The 20,314-nt window shown below is 42.0% G+C and overlaps 1 protein-coding gene across 6 annotated transcripts in view; it reads right to left on the reverse strand.

Moving 5' to 3' along the window:
* The window catches only part of NFAT5 (nuclear factor of activated T cells 5), a 62,126-nt gene that overhangs the window by 37,937 nt on the left and 3,875 nt on the right, over window positions 1-20,314 (reverse strand). For 4 of the 6 annotated variants that reach the window (XM_051629825.1, XM_051629826.1, XM_051629824.1 and 1 more), the window contains exon 2: window positions 2,007-2,132. In XM_051629825.1, coding sequence (XP_051485785.1) covers window positions 2,007-2,132 — 126 coding nt within the window. Of the gene's footprint in view, window positions 1-2,006; window positions 2,133-20,314 lie in introns of those variants that run through there. The other 2 variants (XM_051629828.1, XM_051629829.1) reach the window with 2 other exon arrangements.

Here is a 20,314-nt window from a genome sequence, read left to right on the forward strand (position 1 = left end):
GACATAAGCAATGAAAACAAAACCAGAGTTTCCTCTGATTGGGGTGGGTTTGCTCAGTTGGTCAAGTTTTTTTTAAATAACATTTTTAACAACTTGGAGAACTGTAGTTGTTTGTGCTTAACACCCCGGGTCCTGATTTTTATGGCACCTGGGAAGTTACCTGTCCCATCACAACACTGGTAGAAGGTCTCCAAGCCTCAGCTCAGTCAACTATTTAACCCAGCACAACCTGACAGGCACTGAGAGAAACTGGCTCCACCTTTTTCACCTGCTCCTTCCTCTCCCCATTTCTCCTTTCCCTGTGGCACCAAAAGCAGCTGTGCAGCCCCGGCCCAAGGCACTCTGCAGTGTTCTAAACTGAAGGAGCAGGTCTCCTTGCAGTGCTGATAAAAAAAAAACCCTCAACACTATTTTTTCCAAGTATTTTATTCAAGACAATTGTGCTGCAGTTTAACCCAAACACCACTAACACATTTCTAGTTTCTCTCAAAGGAACTGGACGGGCTGTTAGCAGATACTAAATACCTGGAGGTAACAGACATTTAGTTCCATTCAAGTTTTTAAGTCATTTCTGTTAGATACAGAATTAATCAGCAGTTCATCTGTCTGTGGATTTAGAGTGTAACAGGGTTTGTGGGGGTTTTGTGGTTCACTTGTTTTTAAGATACATGTTTCTGCAGGATTTGGTTGCTGAACCAAACCAATCATTAAGGATCTTGATTTTAGAAATACATGCCCAAATTATTTTTTTTTTTAAGTGATATAAAAACATCAAATCCTTTCAATATAATAAATATTGTTCAAATTCTTTCAATGACTGACTTTCCACTGTGCACAGTTAAATCCACAGGTTCTCTCAGAAGAGGTCTGGCAAAACATGAATGGTGAGCAGTGCTGTAAAGTTTCTCTGACCAGTCTACAATCACTTCAGTTCCTGATCAGGATTCCTGTACCATGCAAATCTGGGAAATATTCTCACAAAAACATTTAGTGCATATGAACTCAGAGAGAGACAAAAGAATAATGCAGCTATTGGAATCCTCAAATATATACGTTTTTCTCAAGCAACAACTTAAGGCCAATTAGGAAAGGGGAACATGACCTTGCAAGAAATGTGGGGATAAAATTATGCAAAAAACCTCATCCAGTGAAGATGAATCACTCACGAGCATGATCCTTCTCCCTTTTTCCTCACTGCACAGATGTTTACTAATACATACAAGTTACTGACAAGAATTCCAGATGCAAAGTAGCACTAAGGCTAACCTCACAAATCAGAATTTTGCCCTTAAATCCTCACTTTTTTTATATTTAATTAAGATCAATGGCAGAGCCTTTAGACTGAAGTCTAAAACATGACTGGGAGTAAGATAAAGATGAAGATAAAAAGGTCATGCTTTATTTTTATATGCTGTCAATTAGAAAAATAACTAACTTAAATTCATCACCTTATAAAAGTGCCATCCTGACATATATTATATTCAAGTATATATCTCAGGTATTTGAGAATTTTGTAATACATGACAATAGAGAGCTATCTGTGAATGGAGTTGAAATGCTAAACCTCCTCAGGCTTCTTAAAGGAAAACAGGATCTTTCTTCCTCCTTACAGTTTGGTAAAACCTTCATGGTCCAAACTGTAATCTCCCAATGCATTTTTTTATCCTAGCTAGAATTTGCTGTTTTAGTCAGTCAGCATTCTGCCTCAGTTCCAAACTGATACCCATTACCTCTAAAGACAGAGTGCATTCTAGGAGTAAAACAGCCTGTGCTGCATCGTAACAGAGCAGCAAAACAGAAGAGCTTATTTCTTATAAATACATACGAAATACAGCAACCTGATAATTTTGATCACGTTTAATTTATATCACCCACATTCTCCTAGAATGAACTCTGTTACTTCTCCACGAGCTCTTTTTTCCAACCAAAAACTTTGCCAGCACTGTTCATGTTGGCCAGAACGGCACAGACCTCCACAAAGCAACTGAAGAAACAGGAAGGCTTACCAGCAGCAACGACAGCCGGAGGCGGCGAACCTGCCTCGCCACCACTTGTTTGGCTCATGGATGCTACAGATGTTTCTCTGGGAGGTGGTAACTGCAGCTCCTTTGGGAGAAGGTCATAGACAGATTCTGTGGAACAGAGGGAAAGCAAAAAGTATGTCATCAAATATTTGTTCATGTTCTGTAAGAGAAAATAAATCATGTTTTTGCCTAAAAGATATGAACCATAATCCAGCTTTTTCAGAACCTTTCTGAAGAGTTGCATTAAGCACTTGGAAACCCTAGTGTCATGGAATGAAGTTATTTTAGAAAACAAATAAACCACAAAAATATCGAGATACACATTCTGAAGACCGAAACAAAAGGACACAAATTTGTTCAAACAAAGAAACAATTCATGAACTTCCACAGAAACTGTACCCATTTAGAATGAAGGGGCAAAACCACGTGAGAATCAAAGACAAACCTGTTCTCAGAATTCAAACTGTGCAATTGACTTTCAAAGAAAAAGAAACTAATTTAGTATCACCGCTCATAGAATATGCTATAAAAAGTCTTCCCAAAAGTGTCAGCTCTTACTATGTAAGATCCCTGGCTTTCCTTTATCTGCAAGGCAGGGGTTTTTTTTGCCTCAAAGTTTCAGTAAGCTCCTGCAGACGCTACAAAGAAAGCAAACAAACTGAGCAACGCCAGTCCCCTTGGACACAGAGAGCTCTTTGATGTGACTGTGGCAGACCTGCGCAGTGGCACAGCCACTGAGACACTTCTGGTGACTTCTCCATTGTGAAACAGCCACAGCCACCACACAGCCCACCTGAGAGAGCTTCAGCAGCCAAGGCACAAGAAGTGAAGTCAATCACCTCACACTCAGCCTGCTTCTCCGTGCTGGCTGAGGGCTCAAAGCACTTCACTGCCCAGTCTGGTGGCTGCTGCCCAGCTCAACTAGCAGCAGCTCCAACATGGAATGTATCCCCAAGTTTCCCCGAGGTAACAACTCCACACAGCTATACACACCTCTCCTGGGATACACCAGCCATGCATCATTTCAAACCCCCCATTTGGAGATGGAAATACCCTACGTGAAGAGCTAGCAACTGAATCAACAATTCTACACCACAAAACGTTTTTAAACTCCTTTGTATGTATTTAGATGGAAAACTCAACGCAGCTGTATTCACAGCTCCAACAGCAGGGAAGACAGTGTAAACCTCCAGAACCAGGAGGCCAAGAAGCTGGGTCACTACTTGCCAGTCACTGTCAGGCAGCTTCCACGCTGGCACCATGAGGACAATACAACTCATCAACAGGTGTCATTGCAAATTCCAATCTGCTTTAATACATGGGAGCTTTAGCACAGGAACCCTATTAATGAACTTACGCTGACTGGGGACTTTCAGTCTCAGATCTCCCCTTTCCTTCAGAAGCTGGGAAGCCAGTCCTCGTGTACCCAGCCCAGGAAAGTTACTTGAAAGAACAAACCGTGCATCTGAACCATTCTGAAAACAAGACTGCCTAACTCCCACTCCCAAGGCACCTAACACTCTCTGAGCACAGAAATGCAGCCAGAGCACCCTGTTTTGCAGACTTTTGTTATTTGCCATGCTGCATTCTGAGAAAGCTTCTCTGAACCACAAAATCCCAAGCAGTTTACGAGATGTTTACTTACTTCCACATTGAACGGTTTCTATGAGCTTAGCCACTGGCATAGCCATCAACACGTCAAAAATAAGGGTTTATTTTATGCTGAACTACAAGTTTTCCTCAAGATCAGTATCTTAATTCAAGAGACTGAAGAATGAAAGGTTCAGATTTTATCCCAACAATGAAAAGCACAAATACCAGCCAAAGGAAAACACAGATATGACGTGAGCGGATATTTCCCTGCATGACATCCCAGCGCCTCTCAGTATTCCTGCCCCTCAGCCAGCAGTATGTGCAACAGCCGCAGAGAGCAACCCACTATGCATGAGCACCAGGCTCTTCTGGCTGACACAGGCACCAATACCTGCCAAGGTTTGCAAAATCTGAGCTCACTTCTGTCAAAACACCAACCATAGGCAGATCAGAGACTCACAGGATCATTTTGGTTGCAAAAGACACTTAAGATCATCCACGACAGGCACTGACGCCGAGTGCTGGAGCAGCTCCTGCCCTGTATTTACCACCCAAGGTATCACAGCCTCTTGTAGGGCAAATAACACCCGTTCATTTGTCGACAAAAAGAGACCTTAGCCCACAGTGCACCCTGCAACTCCTTCTTCCCACCAAGCCACCAAAGAGACTCACACACATCACTGTCCCAGAGCTGGGCAGGCCCTGCCTCCAGAGGAGTAGTAGCAATGCTGGAAGCTGCTGTAATCACTCCACAGGCAGTTGCTGATGCTGAATATTCTTTTACAGCCAAGACACTGAGAAGGCACTCACTAAGTATTGCTGTTACTCAAAATGTTTCATGAGAGGCCCCAGAAAGAGGCATCATACCACAGAACGTGTGTGTGCGCATGCAAGTAGAGAAACCTTTATATTTTATGTGTCTGTTGCATATACATACACACATTTCCATTCCTTTATGCTGTCTCTCAAGAAATCCTCTTTGAGGAGAGAGTTGCTCACCACCATAATTCTGTCATGACTCACAAGATATTTGGTGTTGATTACAAAGCCTCATTTCCAAAAGCTAAATTATTAGGTAAGAGTGAGCTTTTCTCTCTGGGTTGGTTGCAGGCTTCTTTTTTTGTTCAAGAAATGTATTTTTGACTCTTAAACATGATGTAGGTTCTGTCAAGCTCACTGCTTTAAAGGGATGCTCAGATCCAAAACTCCCACAGCACACCTTTTCTTGGGGAACACAACTTTAGCATTAATCCACAACAAGAACAATTATAATCTTTGTGAATAATTCTAACAATATGATAAAGAGAGGCAGGGAAAAGCTAGTGTTAGAATAGAAGCACATTCCCAAGGATTACAAGATTTTCAAAAGCAAATCTTTAATTTTATGCTTCGTTGATAAAAGATCAAACTACCTGAGACATGGTCTAAAATATCCCAGTACACTTAGATACCACACCTGAAACTGAAGATGAGCCCTATGCTTGGAAAAGAAGCTGGTGTTAGCCTTGGCAGCTGTAAATATGAGAGCATGGAGCAGGCAACTGGGAGGGAAGGAGACACTGTTTCAAAGTCATTGTGAGATGCAGCTGAGAGAACACAGAGGTGGTGGAAGAGGAGAACACACAGCACCATGAAAGTTCAGCCCTGGCCATCATCAATGCCTCCTCTGCCTTCCCAGTTCTTCCCAGCCTGTCTCCCCTCTGCTGTCGTGGCTCCATGTAACTTCCCTCCTCTCCCAGGAGTGTGAGAGATACCCATGTAAGAACATCCCAAATAGGAGTGAGGAAAACATGGAAGGTCTACTGGATAACACATGAGGAGGAAGAGAGATCAAAACCATGGGATTAACACAACAGGTCTGTGGGAGCAGGTCCAGAGGAGGACACAAACATCATCAGAGGATGGAACACCTCTGCTCTGGGGAAAGGCTGAGAGAATTGGGGTTGTCCATCCCGGAGCAGCCCTTCAGTACTTCAGAGTGGCTTGTAAGAAAGGTGGGGACAGACTTTTTAGCAGGGCCTGCAGCAACAGGACAGGGGATAATGGTACTAAACTAAGAGGGTACATTTAGACTAGATATTAGGAAGAAAATTTTACACTGAGGGTGGTGAAACACTGGCCCAGGTTGCCCAGAGAGGTGGTAGGTGCCTCATCCCTGGAAATATTCAAGGTCAGGTTGGATGGGGCTCTGAGCAGTCTGATCTGGTTGAAGACATTCCTGCTCACTGGATGAGCTTTTAAAGGTCCCTTCCAACCTGAACTATTCCATGATTTCATGAACATATGGCAAAAGTTTAAGGTCAAATCCAAACTTTAAGGGAAAAAAACAACTCCTGGCTTTTCTTGAGAACATATGTAGTTCCATAGTCTAACACACATTTTTAGTGAAGCGGATTACTAGGAGCTATCTGTGCAACACTTCTCTGAGGAACCTGAAATTGTTTGGGGACCTTTAAGAAATCTTGCTGCAACAAATCTGCTCTACACAAATCAGACTTCAAATGAAACTTTGTGTTTTCACCTAAACACAGGCCAATGTTTATATATGCTGCACTATAAATAGCATTAAAGCAAAAACTGACAAATTCCAGAAAGATTAGAGTTGTTGCAAGGAAACTAATTCTTCCCAAGAGGATATAGTTTCCCTCCACGCCTGATACGGTATTGAAATGGCTAAAGCTGCTTCCCCTACTCAGCAGCCCACCTCCATCACCATGTTCTGCACATATGTGTGCACATGCACACCAGGCATATGACATTTCCTGCTGTAATTTTATCATAGAATCATAGAATGACAGGTTGGAATGGACCTCAAGGATCATCTGGCCCAACCTTTCTAAATTGGTACCACTAGAGTTTATATGAGGTGGCTCAGAATTCTGTTTATTTCATGTGGAAAACTCCCACAAAAATAAAGGCTGTTATGTAAATGCAGTACTATATTTGAAGGCAAAAATAAAAATTCAGCATCATTACATATTTGTACCTAATTAGCAATAAAAAAAAATACGTAGACAGAATTCCTGGTTTCAGCAGCCACTGTATTGGAGCAACAAGTTGAGTTTCAGCTGGCTGACTGGAACAAGTGTCTTGTAACTTACTGCTGATTTCAAATGCCCTCAACAAAGACATCTGTTGATCTCAGGTTTGGGGGTTTGGGGGTTTTTTTGCTATAAGTAGCTCCATTTATACCCAACATCTCCCCTTAACACATTTTCTTTCCCTATGTAGGAAGAGAGGAATATACTTTTCAGGGTTACTGTTATTATGAAATATAAACAAGATCAACAAACAAAATAACAAAGCACAGCCAAGAGTCTCACACACTTCCCCACACACAAACCTTCACCTGCCTCATGTCATCAGTTACCAGACATCCTATTTACAATAAACTTCTGAATCTCGTATCATCCCTCAAAATACCTCAACTAGACTAATGACATGATCCCAGGCTTCAGAAACTCTACTACTGAAATGAAGGACACACAGGGACAGGCAGACTTATAAAAAGTATTTCAAGTGTCAAATTTCTTCACCCGCCTTTTATCCGATTATCCCACCCCTATAATCTCTCATCTGAGATCAGCTGCTTGTAACTTTGATCTTCCTGCCAGTTACACTGACAGTTCAGAAAATCATATTTCACGTGGCTGTACTGACCAGAACAGCACCCAACAGCAGGTCAGCATCCAACACTGCAAAATTATTCATCTGGGGAGATGTTGTTGTTAGTGGACTGCTTGAAACTGAAAAAAACATTTCAGAATTTAAATATTAATGACAAATGTGATACTGGGTTTGTTTGTTATTGCAGCAGATCAAAACCAGTGCAGCCAAGGCAGACAATAAGCATTCCAGCAGCCCTGGCTGTCAGCGGGGCCCAAGCCAGCACCCAGCCTCAGGTGACAGGTATTCACCACCACTCTTCCCAAAGGACTACAAGAGCAGGAACAAATCCTGACCCACAAAAGGACAGACAACACTGCCAGGAGGGATGCTCACCTAGTAGCAACTGCTACGTGCAACTGACATCAGTCCATTTTGAAGTCAAAGAAGTGCACAAAAGCTATCTGCAAAAAGGGCTGGGTACGTTACCATCGGCCTGCACAAAACAGATGTGTGGGCCAACAGGTATCTGGTGGCAGGAGCTCTGCCTTTGAGGGAGAGAGAGGAGAGGCCTAGGAAGGATTTAAGCAAAGTAACTCCAGAGAAAGCTGGAAACTGTGGGTGAAGCTGATCTGATGATACTGCAAGAGAAAGAGGCTGCTGATTCATGACTGCAAAGTGTAATTTTTAAGTGCTTGTCCTGTTCTACTCTCTTCACCTTAGAGCAAAACCACAGCTGCCCCTTTTGCAGGAATAGTTTTAGATTTCTACATGCAGACTAACCAAGCTAAATTACAGGCATCTGGGCTTACAGCAAAAATCTAAGTACTCCAGCTATCCCCCATCACCACCAACAGGAAACACTCTACTTCAACTTTTAAACCGTTCTCATCACCACAGTATCAAAGGTCCTTTCAGAAACACCATGTCCCGTGAAAAGGAACATTAGATTCCTACTTACTAATCAGGAAACTGTGATTCTATTTAGACTTTATTCTTAGGAACACAGCAGTTAAGCTTATGGAAGCAAAGGGAACACAACACAACCATATTCTGTTGGGGAGCACAAAGACAACTGTTGAGTTCTGTAAGAGTCACCATAGCTTTGGACACGGCCCAAAGCAAGCCCTGCTCTTCCCAAAGCACAGGCACTCTCACCAGGAGTGTTCTTCCTCATAAGAAAAAAAGGAGAATTCTCATTTCACAATTTCACCTGACCTCCAAATGTCAGAAGAGCAGCCATTTTCAAGTAAAAGGCCTGATGTTTAACACTGAAATGAAGGTAGATGTTGCTGCTTCAAGGGGATGGAAGGCAGGGAGAAGAAAGTGAAGCTGTTTCCCAAAAACACCTCACCTCACATTTGCAAATAATCAGTTTGGCTGTAACACAGCAAACCGAGTAAACGTGGATCCAGTTTTCCATCACATGCAGCACTTGCAGGACCTTTCTGCAGCTACCAAACCTTTAATGAACCTTGAATGACTTTTTGGTTGCATCTACACAGGAATTTCAGCTGTGCAGATAAAGAACTGCTATTTCTAGTAATTCAGTGCCTCATTAACTTGTGCTGTGCTAGGATTGGTTCATTACATTACTAGAGAACCTACCTCTCCTCAAACTTTTGTAAGGCTTTCTTAGCCTAGCAGCAAATCTGAGATCCTGCTGAGATCCTGGGTGACCAAAGAGTTGCTTTTTGTAACTCAGCACTTGGTGATGCCGGGAGCACAGAAGATAAGGAAAACAGCAGAGAATACCCATTTCTAATGTGTAAAAGCAACAGCAGGCTCCTCCATGCTGAGTGCAGACATCCTCGTTTTCCCAGGACTACCAAACACCCTTTAGATATACTAATGATCTCCCTCCACTTTGCTATTCTGCACCAGAAGCAAAGCCACACCACCCAGAACTTCCACCTGTGGAAGTCAAGTTATGAACTTGATGGAGAACTTTACCCTGACCTACTAGCAAATGAGGCCAAAACTAACATAGAGAGAAAGTGATATACAGGTGCTGCTATAGAATTGAGAGCATTATGCAGTCAAATAGACATTTCTGCTTTCTAGGCCACTCTTCCCCTCTTTTTTTTTTTTTAGTAATAAATGTAAATTCAATTGAATAACCAGTTAACCTGCCAACAGTTCCCCACTATTTCAAGTTTATTTTTGACAACACATAGTTAAGAACACAAGAAAGGAGCCTGGGAAAACAGCACTGCTGGTAACTCTAGCTGAAGGCATCCTTCCACTGCATGTAGTAGCCTTAGAAATCACAATATGGAAAATCCCTCTTTTTGCTAGTTTTCCTCTTAACAACAAAGATGTCAGACACCACTTAGCCTGGCTACAGCTCCAACGCCCAGTTCAATGCTACTTCTCCAGGTTGTTCCTCAGGCCCAGCCTTGAGGAGGTCACTGAAGTGCAGGCCCAGCTCTCCCCCAGACCCCCTGTGTGTTCCAGCATGGTGGTCTGCTCCTGTGACGATCCCCTCTAACACTGCGGGCTTCTTCAGCAGCATCCCTTTTATCCCTACCCCTAGACTAACCTTCCTGCCCAAAAGGCAGCCACACAGGAGAGCACCACTGGTAAATGGTGCTGATGAGAACCAGCCACACTTCTTGCAGTGGAGGCAGACAGGGCATTTTCCACTTCCAGCTGGCATTTTTTGCCTTTAAGGGCAGGTCCATCCTGGAAATCCCTTACCACTTCTATGACCTGATGAACAACAGCAAAGTTAATCCTTGTCTTTTAATAAGCTCCCTGCACTGAATGGCTGCGCATTTGATCCCCACCGATACTTGTCTCCTCAACGTGTTTTAATACCCGTACAGATTTGGCTGCTTCTTCCAAAGCCATTTCCTTGCTGCAGCACATGACAGTCACACCAGAGATTAGACAAAACCTTGGTGCACTCTTCTAATCAGCTGGCAGCATCCAAGCAGAAATCTCTTCTAATGATGTTCTCTAAGCTGATGAAAAAAACAAGCAAGCAAACAGGCAAAGAGAGTTGTTTGTATGGAAGCAAGATCAAAAAACAATTAGAAACACACGAACCTGCCAGTAGGCTCTGCTACATAGGAGGTAGGTGAGAAAAGCAAAGCAGAGCACACACTCTCAGCAAATTAAAGAAACTCTGTGAAGGAAAAGATAATTATGCCCATATTCCAGCCATGTGACCCCCGTGGATTTTCTGTACACAAAAGCCTGGGTGTGGGAATACTTTGACGCAAACTCTTAGGCCTGTCAGGAAGGACCTGTACCAGCCAGCTGAGGAGCCCCCTGTTCTCAGCCCTCCTCATGGCTCCCACCACAGACAAACAGGTTCTCCAGCAAATGCTTTCCCTGGGATCTGCAGAACAAGCGTGGTTATTACAGCACAAGAGAACAGGTTTCAGAAACCTCAGACCACCCTCCAGTAGAACAGGCACTAGAACCAATCCACGGTGCAGGGACTGTTCTTTCCTCATCCAGACTGAACCGAGGGAGTAACATCAGGACCTACTGGAGTAAATTCTGCAGGGCAAATATAGACAGTCTATTGCTTTTTTGTCTCAGCAAGATGAAACATTACTATAGCTACACTGAGAATACATAACTGCACCTTTGTGGAATCAGAATTTGCTCAGAGCCAGCAGCAGGCTTGAGGAGTGGCTGCTACATCAGACGGTAGGATGCCAAGGGGCTGGAGGGGGACAGGCCTGGGACTGTGTTGGGGGCAGCCAAAGCAGGGCTCCGAGGGCTTGGCAAGGAGCATGACAGAGGATGTTTTGAGAATCAGAGAAAGGCAAGTAGAAGAAAGACAAGAGAGCCTAGTGCACAAAAACAGAAGAGAAACAGACAGAGTCAAGCACAGGCCAGACAGATCTGTGACCGCTGAAGTACTTTCTACTCTAGTGTGGTGGTTTTTTGTTGTTGGGGGTTTGGGTTGGGTTTTTTCCTTCCGTTTTTGTTTCCTTGGTTGGCTTTTTTGAGTTCTCCATAGAGAACTCTCCAAAGAGAGATTCAAACTCTCACTTGCAGAAGTGAGACTCACTCAACAACTGCAGACAACAGCAAGTCTGCTTAAGGTACCGCAGGGATTTTATACAGCAAAGTTACAAAAGAGATATAGAAGGAGAGACAGACAAAAAAAAGAGTAAAACAGCTTTTGATCTGTACCTGTCAAAAGAGGATTTATGATATATTACAGACTATCATAATTTCTGCATTCCTAACATCTTTGCAACTTCAGTAGGCTTAGCACAGGTTTGCTTAGCAGTAAGTAGTTAAAATAAGAACAGCCTTGAAGACAGGTTTACGTTTCACAGGGAGCAAGAAGGAAGACTCTACTTGAGGACAGGTAAGAAGGATGTAGCAACTGTTCAGAAAAGGAAAAATAGTTGTTGCATAACTGCATGGCAAAAGGCAAAGAGAAGAAAAAAGTTCCATTTAATGAAGGTAGCAAAAGGACAAAACATAATCTTTAATTGTCTCAATGCAGACACCTTAAAACATTTTACAAAAGGTGTTTGTCTGATTACTTCTCTTTTTGCAAATGCAGAAGCTGAGCTGTAGGGACGTAGCCCTTGAGGCTCCCCAGCCAGAAGGACACAACTGAATTTGTCTTGGTCTCAAACCACTAGATAACACTTACTAAACCAATGCTTTTATTTCATGTCTTTGAGTATATCTTAGAATAATGTGATTAAACATCAGACTCAAACTGCCAGTGTAAACTCACATAGGTGAAGCCCACTTCCCTCTGTTCCTCTACACAGAAACCTATCCTGAGCTCCCCAGCACTACCTGCACCATTATTTTTCACACAGCTCTCAAATGAAGATATGTCAGCCAGGCGCTTGGCAGGCTTCCTGACATTGTACTGGTGCTTTCATTTCAGTAGCACCTCTAGAGAAAGGACACTACAAACGAACTGTAGACAACAAACTACTATGTATAGTATAGAAACAAACTACTATTCCCTCCCTCCTTATCTGCCACGCTGCATTCAGAGTACCTGTAGACGGCAAAGCAGTAGAACGCTGGAAGCAAGTCTTCCCGCCAGTGCTGCCACTATTGCCAGTCCTGGCAGAACGCTACTGCTGCTAGAGCAACAGTGGCAGGTTTTCAAAGAAACTGCAGTGTATACAAGGATGTTTTACACAGCCAAACAGAAAATCTTCCTTCCAGTTCTCTCTGGCTTCAAACAAAAGCAGCAAACCCTAAATCAACATGATTCACGAGCACACAGGGAAAGGCAGATGCCATGGTTCTGCCTGCACTAGGAAACTTGATGATCACACAGTTGATGTTGGTGGAACTCCACTCTGAAGACAATCAGCAGAGGATGTGAACGCTCCGTGTTGAGGAGGGAACACTGGTCACTGGCAAATCCAAACCCTGCTGCTCCAACACTGAAATGGACATCGGAGATGTCAGTGAAGAAGAGAGCAGAGTTTGCTAGGATAGCCACTTCTGTTTTAAAGAAAGATAATATAAGTAATATATTATTAACCACTAAAGTCACTAAAATTTTATCACAACTGTAATACAATTGTTTCTTGTATTTAAAGATAAAAATGGAAGCTAAAAGTTCTTTCTTGCTTTTTTTTTTGAGAGCTCAAGTATTAGTACCAAAAATGCTAGTATTAAGGAGGTAATTTTGCAAGCAATTAATAACTGAACAAAAATAAGTTCCTGCAGGATTCCACTAACCTTCAGAAAAGCTGTTAATCTCAATATTCAGGATTCTGCACAGCAGGGTAGGGTTGAGAAATTAATCCTTTTAAAGTTGAATTTCAACAACTGACAAAGGCATGTGTTAGCTGAATTCTATTTATGGCATTCATCCAGATATCAAATAAAGCTTTCCTGGCTGTGTTTCAGTCATCCCTATTCACAGCTCAAAGAGTACTTTTATAAATGTAGACAGACAGTATAAATCCTGTGTCTTGTTTGCATCCAATTTTACACATCTCAGAAAGAGAGAATAACATTATTTAGTAATTGTCACTTCAAGAAATGGACCTCTAATGACTTACTGAACAGTCTACCCTGTGCAGCTGTAAACTCCAGACAAAAACCCAAGAACTCCTAGAATTCCAGTGGGCAGGGACTGACAGAACTGTATGGACACGGACCTGCCAGGGCATTGCTTCACCGTGCAGTTAAACCCTTCATCTGAAAGGCATCACCGCATTTGAGGAGCAGTATTTAAAGATGCACATTTCTCTCAAACAAGCTAAAATGGGAGAGGGGGGAAAGGAAATTTAAACAAAACAATCCATTCACAACACCTTAAGAATTATAAAAGAAATAAATCCAATGTTGCCATGTTTTAATCTTCCAGCACACAGGAAACCACGCTAAGCTTATGTTTGGAAAGAATCCAATTACGATAGGTATGAAAATTCAATTAAGGAATTAAAACAACCTCACTTTGCCATATAACACTGTTACACACAGTTGTTTCAATGGCATTTCTTCATTTATTATTCTATACTGAACTGAATTTTAAAGAATAGTTGTTTTCTCCCCATCTTCACATTCTGTCACTACAGTGACTTCATTTCACAAATGCTCAAGGAAACACAAGTACCCTATGACCAAAGAATACTAATAACAGCTATTTATCAGCCACTTTAAAACATTGCTGCTGTTTCAAAATCCAAATTCACCAAAAACCAAGGGAATGGGGTGCTCCACCCAGTTATGCTAGCTCCACAGGTGCAACACAATGTCCAAGGGACACACAGAAGTCCACCTGAGCCTCTAATTACTGCTGGCTCAGAATAACTTTTCTCAGCCTTTTCAGGTTTGCACCATTTTTGCCATCTCTTACATTTTCCATAGAACAAGAACAGCAACACCAGCAATAACAAATAAATGCACTTCTTTCTTTTGAGGCTATACCACAATACCTAACCCTGAAGAACAAAAGCCCACAGGTATTCAGACAGACTTTCAACCCCATGCCACCATCTCTCGGGTTCAGTATGTCCTCAGAAAGCTGGGTGTAGAGGCTGCATTCAGGAGACTTAACATGTCCCAGTAACTCCCACCATGACATCTAGAACCTTGAGCCCACAAACCATCTTCACACCTCCCTCCTTGTACTCATTTTAGTAAGATAATGATGTTAAAAGGTATTTTCTTCCGTCTCCCCAAAACTGAGAAGTATTTATGCTTCCTACCACCATTTTGGTTTCTAGTTACAATTCAAGTACTATGTTTGATGATAAACATATTTTAAAAACAAACATGAAGTAATGTTTAACAAACAATACTCCTTGGCACAGCTGAAAGTCTGACATCTGTAACATCACTGCCAATAAACTGACTAACCAGGTCGGTGAAAGAGGAGTGTTGTGTGAAGGCATTGGAGCCCCAGACTCCGCTCTCACCAGTTTCTCTCTCTGGTATCGCAACATCCCAGATTAGGAGGTAAAACTGCCTCACTGGTAAAAACCTGAGAGCCCTGCCAGCCCGGGGGCTGCACACACAGTTCATACAGTCACAAGGCACAAAGGAGCATGGCACACGAGCCTCAGACTGCCTGCTCAGCTCTGCCATGGTCAGCACCAGCAGCAGCTCCTCCAAACACGCTGGTGACGGAAATCAGGAACAAGAGGAAAGGGACAAAGAAAGTTATAAATAAAATCCTTTTTAGTGAGCCTGAATGATACAACATGTGTTGTGGACAGCATTTGTTCACAATAAGCTTTTATCAAGCACAAGGTGCTACGGTTCCAGCTCAGGCTCTCCACCTACAAGCCCTTGGAATTCCAGTACTGCTGGACACCAAGGCTCACCCTGACTGCCGAAACATATCCATGCAGCCAGAGAGGTGCATTCTGGAGCACATGCAAACCTGGTGATAAATACTGCACCTGGAAGGAACTCCTCAAGGAAATAAAGATGCAAGTTGTTTGTAAAAACAGGTTTTGAAACTATTAAGCAAGTTCTGCTCCAAATATGTTCATACTTGACTCTCAGGAGACAAGTGGGAACCTAAGCCAACCATTTCACAGCAAAACACGGATAAAAGATTCCTTTATGTACTACAGAGCTAAAACTCCAGTGGAATTGGAGGGAGAGCAGCAACGACAGTGCTGGAACTGCTCTGGAACTGCCAAACTTAAGAATGTTCACAACAATTCAAGCTAAATATTGATTAGCCCATATATTTTCTCTGGTAGCATCAGACTATAAGGTAAAGTTTACCAGAACCAGTAAGTTCAGAAGAGTATTTCTGCTAGAATACCTTCCAAATTCTGACAATCGGCTACAGACTAACCCCCGAGCTGACAGGCTTCCCTAAACAGATACATCCTCTATAAATCTAACAGCTTTGTGATTCATTTATCCTTTTACCAACCAAAAACATTTATCAGCTGTTTCTACAAGTAAATGAGGTACACAGAAAAAAGAAGAAAAATCTGTACTTTATTTTTAGTTGCTGCCTGATCATTGCACTGAGCATCTTCTGTCTCTGGAGCCACAAAATAGAATAAATAAGGCATGGCTGTTTATTTGTGCCACGCCATTTGTGGCTTTCACAGTCCCATCTCCTTCATTCAAACCTCTTTCAGTTTTGTATCTACAGTCAAACTGTGCAACACCTTGTACATGCTAAAGCTTCACACTGATCCAAGGAAAGACAATATAAGGGAAGGTACATCCGCAGAGGGTTAAGAGTCTGTGGGGATAACTGGCTAGTGTACCGATAAGGTCATATCTGGATGGACACAGCATACCTGCTAAAAGCTCCTGGGGATTCCAGCATCCCTTGTCAAAGTCTGTTCCCCACTACCAATACACTGAGCTACTGCAGTCTGCTGACCAGCTTCTCAAGAGTCACCTGCTGTTACACGTAAACATCTCTTCAGCTTGATTGTTGTTCCTTATTGGACTTCTGAAGGGGGAAAAAACATGCACTCAAGAGTTTCTTCAACAGCTAACTAATATCCCAGTATATAAAGTGTTGGCTTCAAACACCCAGAGTACTTCAGCTGTCATTCCTCTAAAAGCTGAATTCAGTAAAAATAAAGCCTTTAGATTCCTTGGCTCAGGTGCAGAAAGGCACTAATCTTCCTAAATTAATTCTCTTACTATTGTAGTATTGTATTGAAACACCTGCATGGCAAGGAGGACTTAAATTTACTCTAAACAATATAATCCCTTCCTTGCTACCACACCTCCAAAAGCACCTTTTTAACTTAACTGGTGGCAAATAACTGAATTACTGAAGCTTAAACTGAACCCTTTCAGACCACAAAATAAGAAACCAAATTATTTCCCCATCTAATTGAAGAGCAACTTCATTCCATGGGTGGTTCAAGTTTCAAGGCGAGGCAGATGGTCCGGTCTAGAATTCAGATGCCCTTAAAGAAAAACAAGATTTACTCCCAGAGAAAATCTGCAAACAGGCTCAGGACAGACACTGATCACACTCACACAAATACACTTACAGACAAGGTGATAGAAGTTCTTCCTCTATCCCTAACAAATGCAGAGAGGAGTTCAAAACTGCTGACCATGCCAAGTGTGTCTGCAGCACAGAACTCCAGGAATGCCCTGAAAGTCACTTCCAAAGGAACACGCTCTTGATAAAGAAGTGTAACCCCCTTTCTTGAGAGAGCAATAGGGCAGTCACTCCTCCCAAGAGGTTTTGAACCTGGTAGGTATCCTCAGCAAAACTGACAACAGAACACAAAATCTCAGTGCACATTTCCTATGGATTTCAGGAAAATAAATGGCTACATCCTTAAAGGAGAAAGCTGACTTAGTGCGCCAATAAGAATATGACTGCAACTTAACACTGAGCATGAGAATTTCTGATGTGGGAACTCAAAAATGTCCCAACAGTAAAAGCTGTTCAAAGGCAAAAAAAAGAACCGAGTAGGATTCCAGATGCTCCTTTTCTACCCGAAACTCTGCAGCTCCTTCTGTTCCAATCACTCTGCAGTGCTACTATCCAAACATAAAAGATTCTCCTGCTGAATGAACTGGTACAAAAAAAAAAAAAAAAAAAAAAGCCCCCACCAAACAGGCCTCTAAACAATAAGTAACTGAAACAACTGGCTTGTCACATCAGTTTTTCTAAATGGGAGTGGATCTCCTATATTTGAACACTTTTTATGACTGTCTTTAAATCTCTCTTTCCTATATGCTCCATCTTGCCTGGACATTCATAGGAACCACTGTCTATCTGTCTTCCTCTGGCTTGTCAGGCAGCCTGAACATCACCACAGCTCACATCTGCTTTTGGAACCAAAATTTTTCCTTACTTTAGAATATTGCATTAGTTTAATAAGCTTTGTAAGGTGACATGAAATTCTTTCTAATTCTTTACAAAGCAATTGTAAAACTTTTCCAGCTGCTGGAGGGACATGTAATCAAGGGGAATCGGTGAATGATTCTTCACAGCATATTTATGTAAATGGTGAAAACATTCCTCTCACTCTGGTGCAGTGATACTCACCACACAGATCGCTTAGAACTACACAGTTAATAAGATAACTGATGTTGAGCATTTACATTTCAAACACTGCTGAAGCACTGCAAGCTTTTGGAAATAGCAGTTTCTTAAGATTTTACTATGTGCCCATCAGAATCCACTATTACAACACAGTTCAAAGTTAGATCTGGGAGTTCGTTTCAGTCAGTTCCTAAAATCATTGCTGCTCTTGCTGACAAGAAAACCCAAACTGTCTGAATATTCAGCCTCATCAGTTTACATAAACTCAGAGAAGATAACAAAGGTGATAAACTGCACAGACATGACCACAGACATACCTGACTTCACCTGCACTTTGGCCACTCATCAATCCCTGCTAGGGGTTACCAGCATACCTAAACTTCAAAATTATTTCAGACCACTGCCTTTTTGTGCCAAAAAAAACATGACTAGTCTTTCATTTTCTCTAACATAAAAGAAGGAATTGCCCCATAAAACTCAGTAGGCTGTGTACCAGTGCAAAAATCAGATCAAGGTTTCAGGCTGACAATCACTTTTAGCTAACAGACCTCAAAAGGTAACTATACTGTGGAAATAAAGATCAAATGCTTTATAAAAATTGAAAAATCTTAACCTACAATCTGGGGAGTGTGATAAAAAATGCACTTCTTGCCTATAATAAATAATCCTATGGATTCCCCCAAGTAGCTACAATGGATTTCAAACTTGTAGGTCTTGAACTGAAATACAAGTGCTCTTGACTCCCAACATCTGTGTATTCTCAAGATTCTCAGATCTCTACTGGAGCAAGTGTCAAAACTGCACAAAGAACTTTCCAGAAAAAAGGTAAGGGATGCCGGGTGGCATAACCTCACATCCATGTTCCACACTCCTCCAGCAGCAGAGGTGCTGTGATGTCCTGCCCAGTTTCCCAAACTCCAGAAATGGATTCCCTCACTGATGCCCAAGAACCCACCCCAGGCAGCAAGCCTGGTTTCCCTGGTCTCGGCACAGGAGCACAAGCACAGCAAACACAACAGAAGGCACAAGGTGAGGTGCATCTCCCCTCGTGGCAGAGCCAGTTTAGCAGTTCTGCCTCATCTGCTAACTCCTCAACCACTGAACCCCAGTCCTCGATACCCCCTTTCTTGTCCTGACACCACTACTTGTGCAACTGCACAGTAAACTAGACCAGGGAGCAGAGCAATGTTAGACAATCCTATCAGAAGTACAATATACTCATTCTAGGTTGGTTTCCCAATCCCATTCATCTTGTAGCCACAAAAAAACAATTGTGCTGGCACAATTCAGAGAACAGAACATGGGTGAGAACAGACAGCAGGGAAAAAAGGGTCTGTTTGAACAGCTCTGTCACTGGAATATTCAAATTAGAGCATGAAAAGCTGTGAATTAAAAATCCTTTCCCCTATATCCAGCATCACACAATCACCTTGCAGCAACATATCCCAGAGTTCTATTTTAAAGCAAATAAACCAGTAAGATTCCAAGCAGAAATGGACATTTACAAGGCTGACACAGAATTTAAGGAACTCTGGTAGAATCCATTTCAGTTGACTTAAGTCAGAATGTCCTGGGGGCAGCTGGAAGAGCTGCAACAGGCAGATGTCCACAGCCTCACGTAACACTCGGCGCTGCTCACCCAGCACAGCACCTTCTATCAGATACAAAAAGAAGCTAAGCATTATTATCAAAAGAAGGTCAGTATTTCTTCTGTTCCTAAAAACTGCTAGTAGTAGTTCTAAAGTTCAAAACTAATAGCAGTAGTTTTAAAGTTCAAAACTAGTATTTCCATAAAGCATTTGTTCCATCCCTCTTTGATAATTTAGTCACTGTCACTAGAGTTATCCCTTGGATCATGGAAAGAAAAAGGTTCTGGTAGGAAAATCAAAATCAGTAAAACCCACGTGTTGTATCAAGCACTCTCAGTGAACACAAGTAGATCATTGTCACTGAACATTCAAGCATGGCGGAAAATTGTGTTTTAACTAAACGACATTTTTAGGCCACAAGAGCTGTTTAGGAGCCCACTATCATCTTCCTTGTTGCTTCCAAGTTCCAGGAAGTGTCACAGTTTTACAGTTACTCAGCTGGGTAAAGCAGAAGGGGGAGGGAGAGAGACTACTAAAAAGTTCTCCTTGCCGCAGTGCAAAAACCACAACTTCATTAGTACCCACATTTCTTTGCCATTGTTCAAAATGAATGTGTTAGCTAAATTAATCACACACCCAACCAGTTCAGATGGAGCACCTGAAACCTGAGGAACTACTTCAATTACAATTTTTCACCTCTGCTGACTATGCTATATTTGAATGCTACATATGATATTCAGCCACAGAACAGCTCGCCTCAAGGTTTTAATTTTTATGCCCCAGTGATTTTTCTACCACATTACTAATTTGTATGCACATTTGGGTTCTTTTATTTCAAAAAGGACAGTATGTTATGTAAAGATGGGAATTAAACCTATTACATTCTAAACATTTTCAGCATTCAAAAATACATACATTTGTGTATATAATTTATCTTCTTATTAGGACATCCCATCCTTCTACAATGGTTACAAAGCACATACCTTTTTTTAATACTGATTACACATTAAAAATGAGGTTTTGTCCTTAGCACTAGTTAGCTCCTC

Source organism: Apus apus, chromosome 11 (assembly GCF_020740795.1).
Source record: "Apus apus isolate bApuApu2 chromosome 11, bApuApu2.pri.cur, whole genome shotgun sequence".
Lineage (NCBI taxonomy): Eukaryota > Metazoa > Chordata > Aves > Apodiformes > Apodidae > Apus > Apus apus.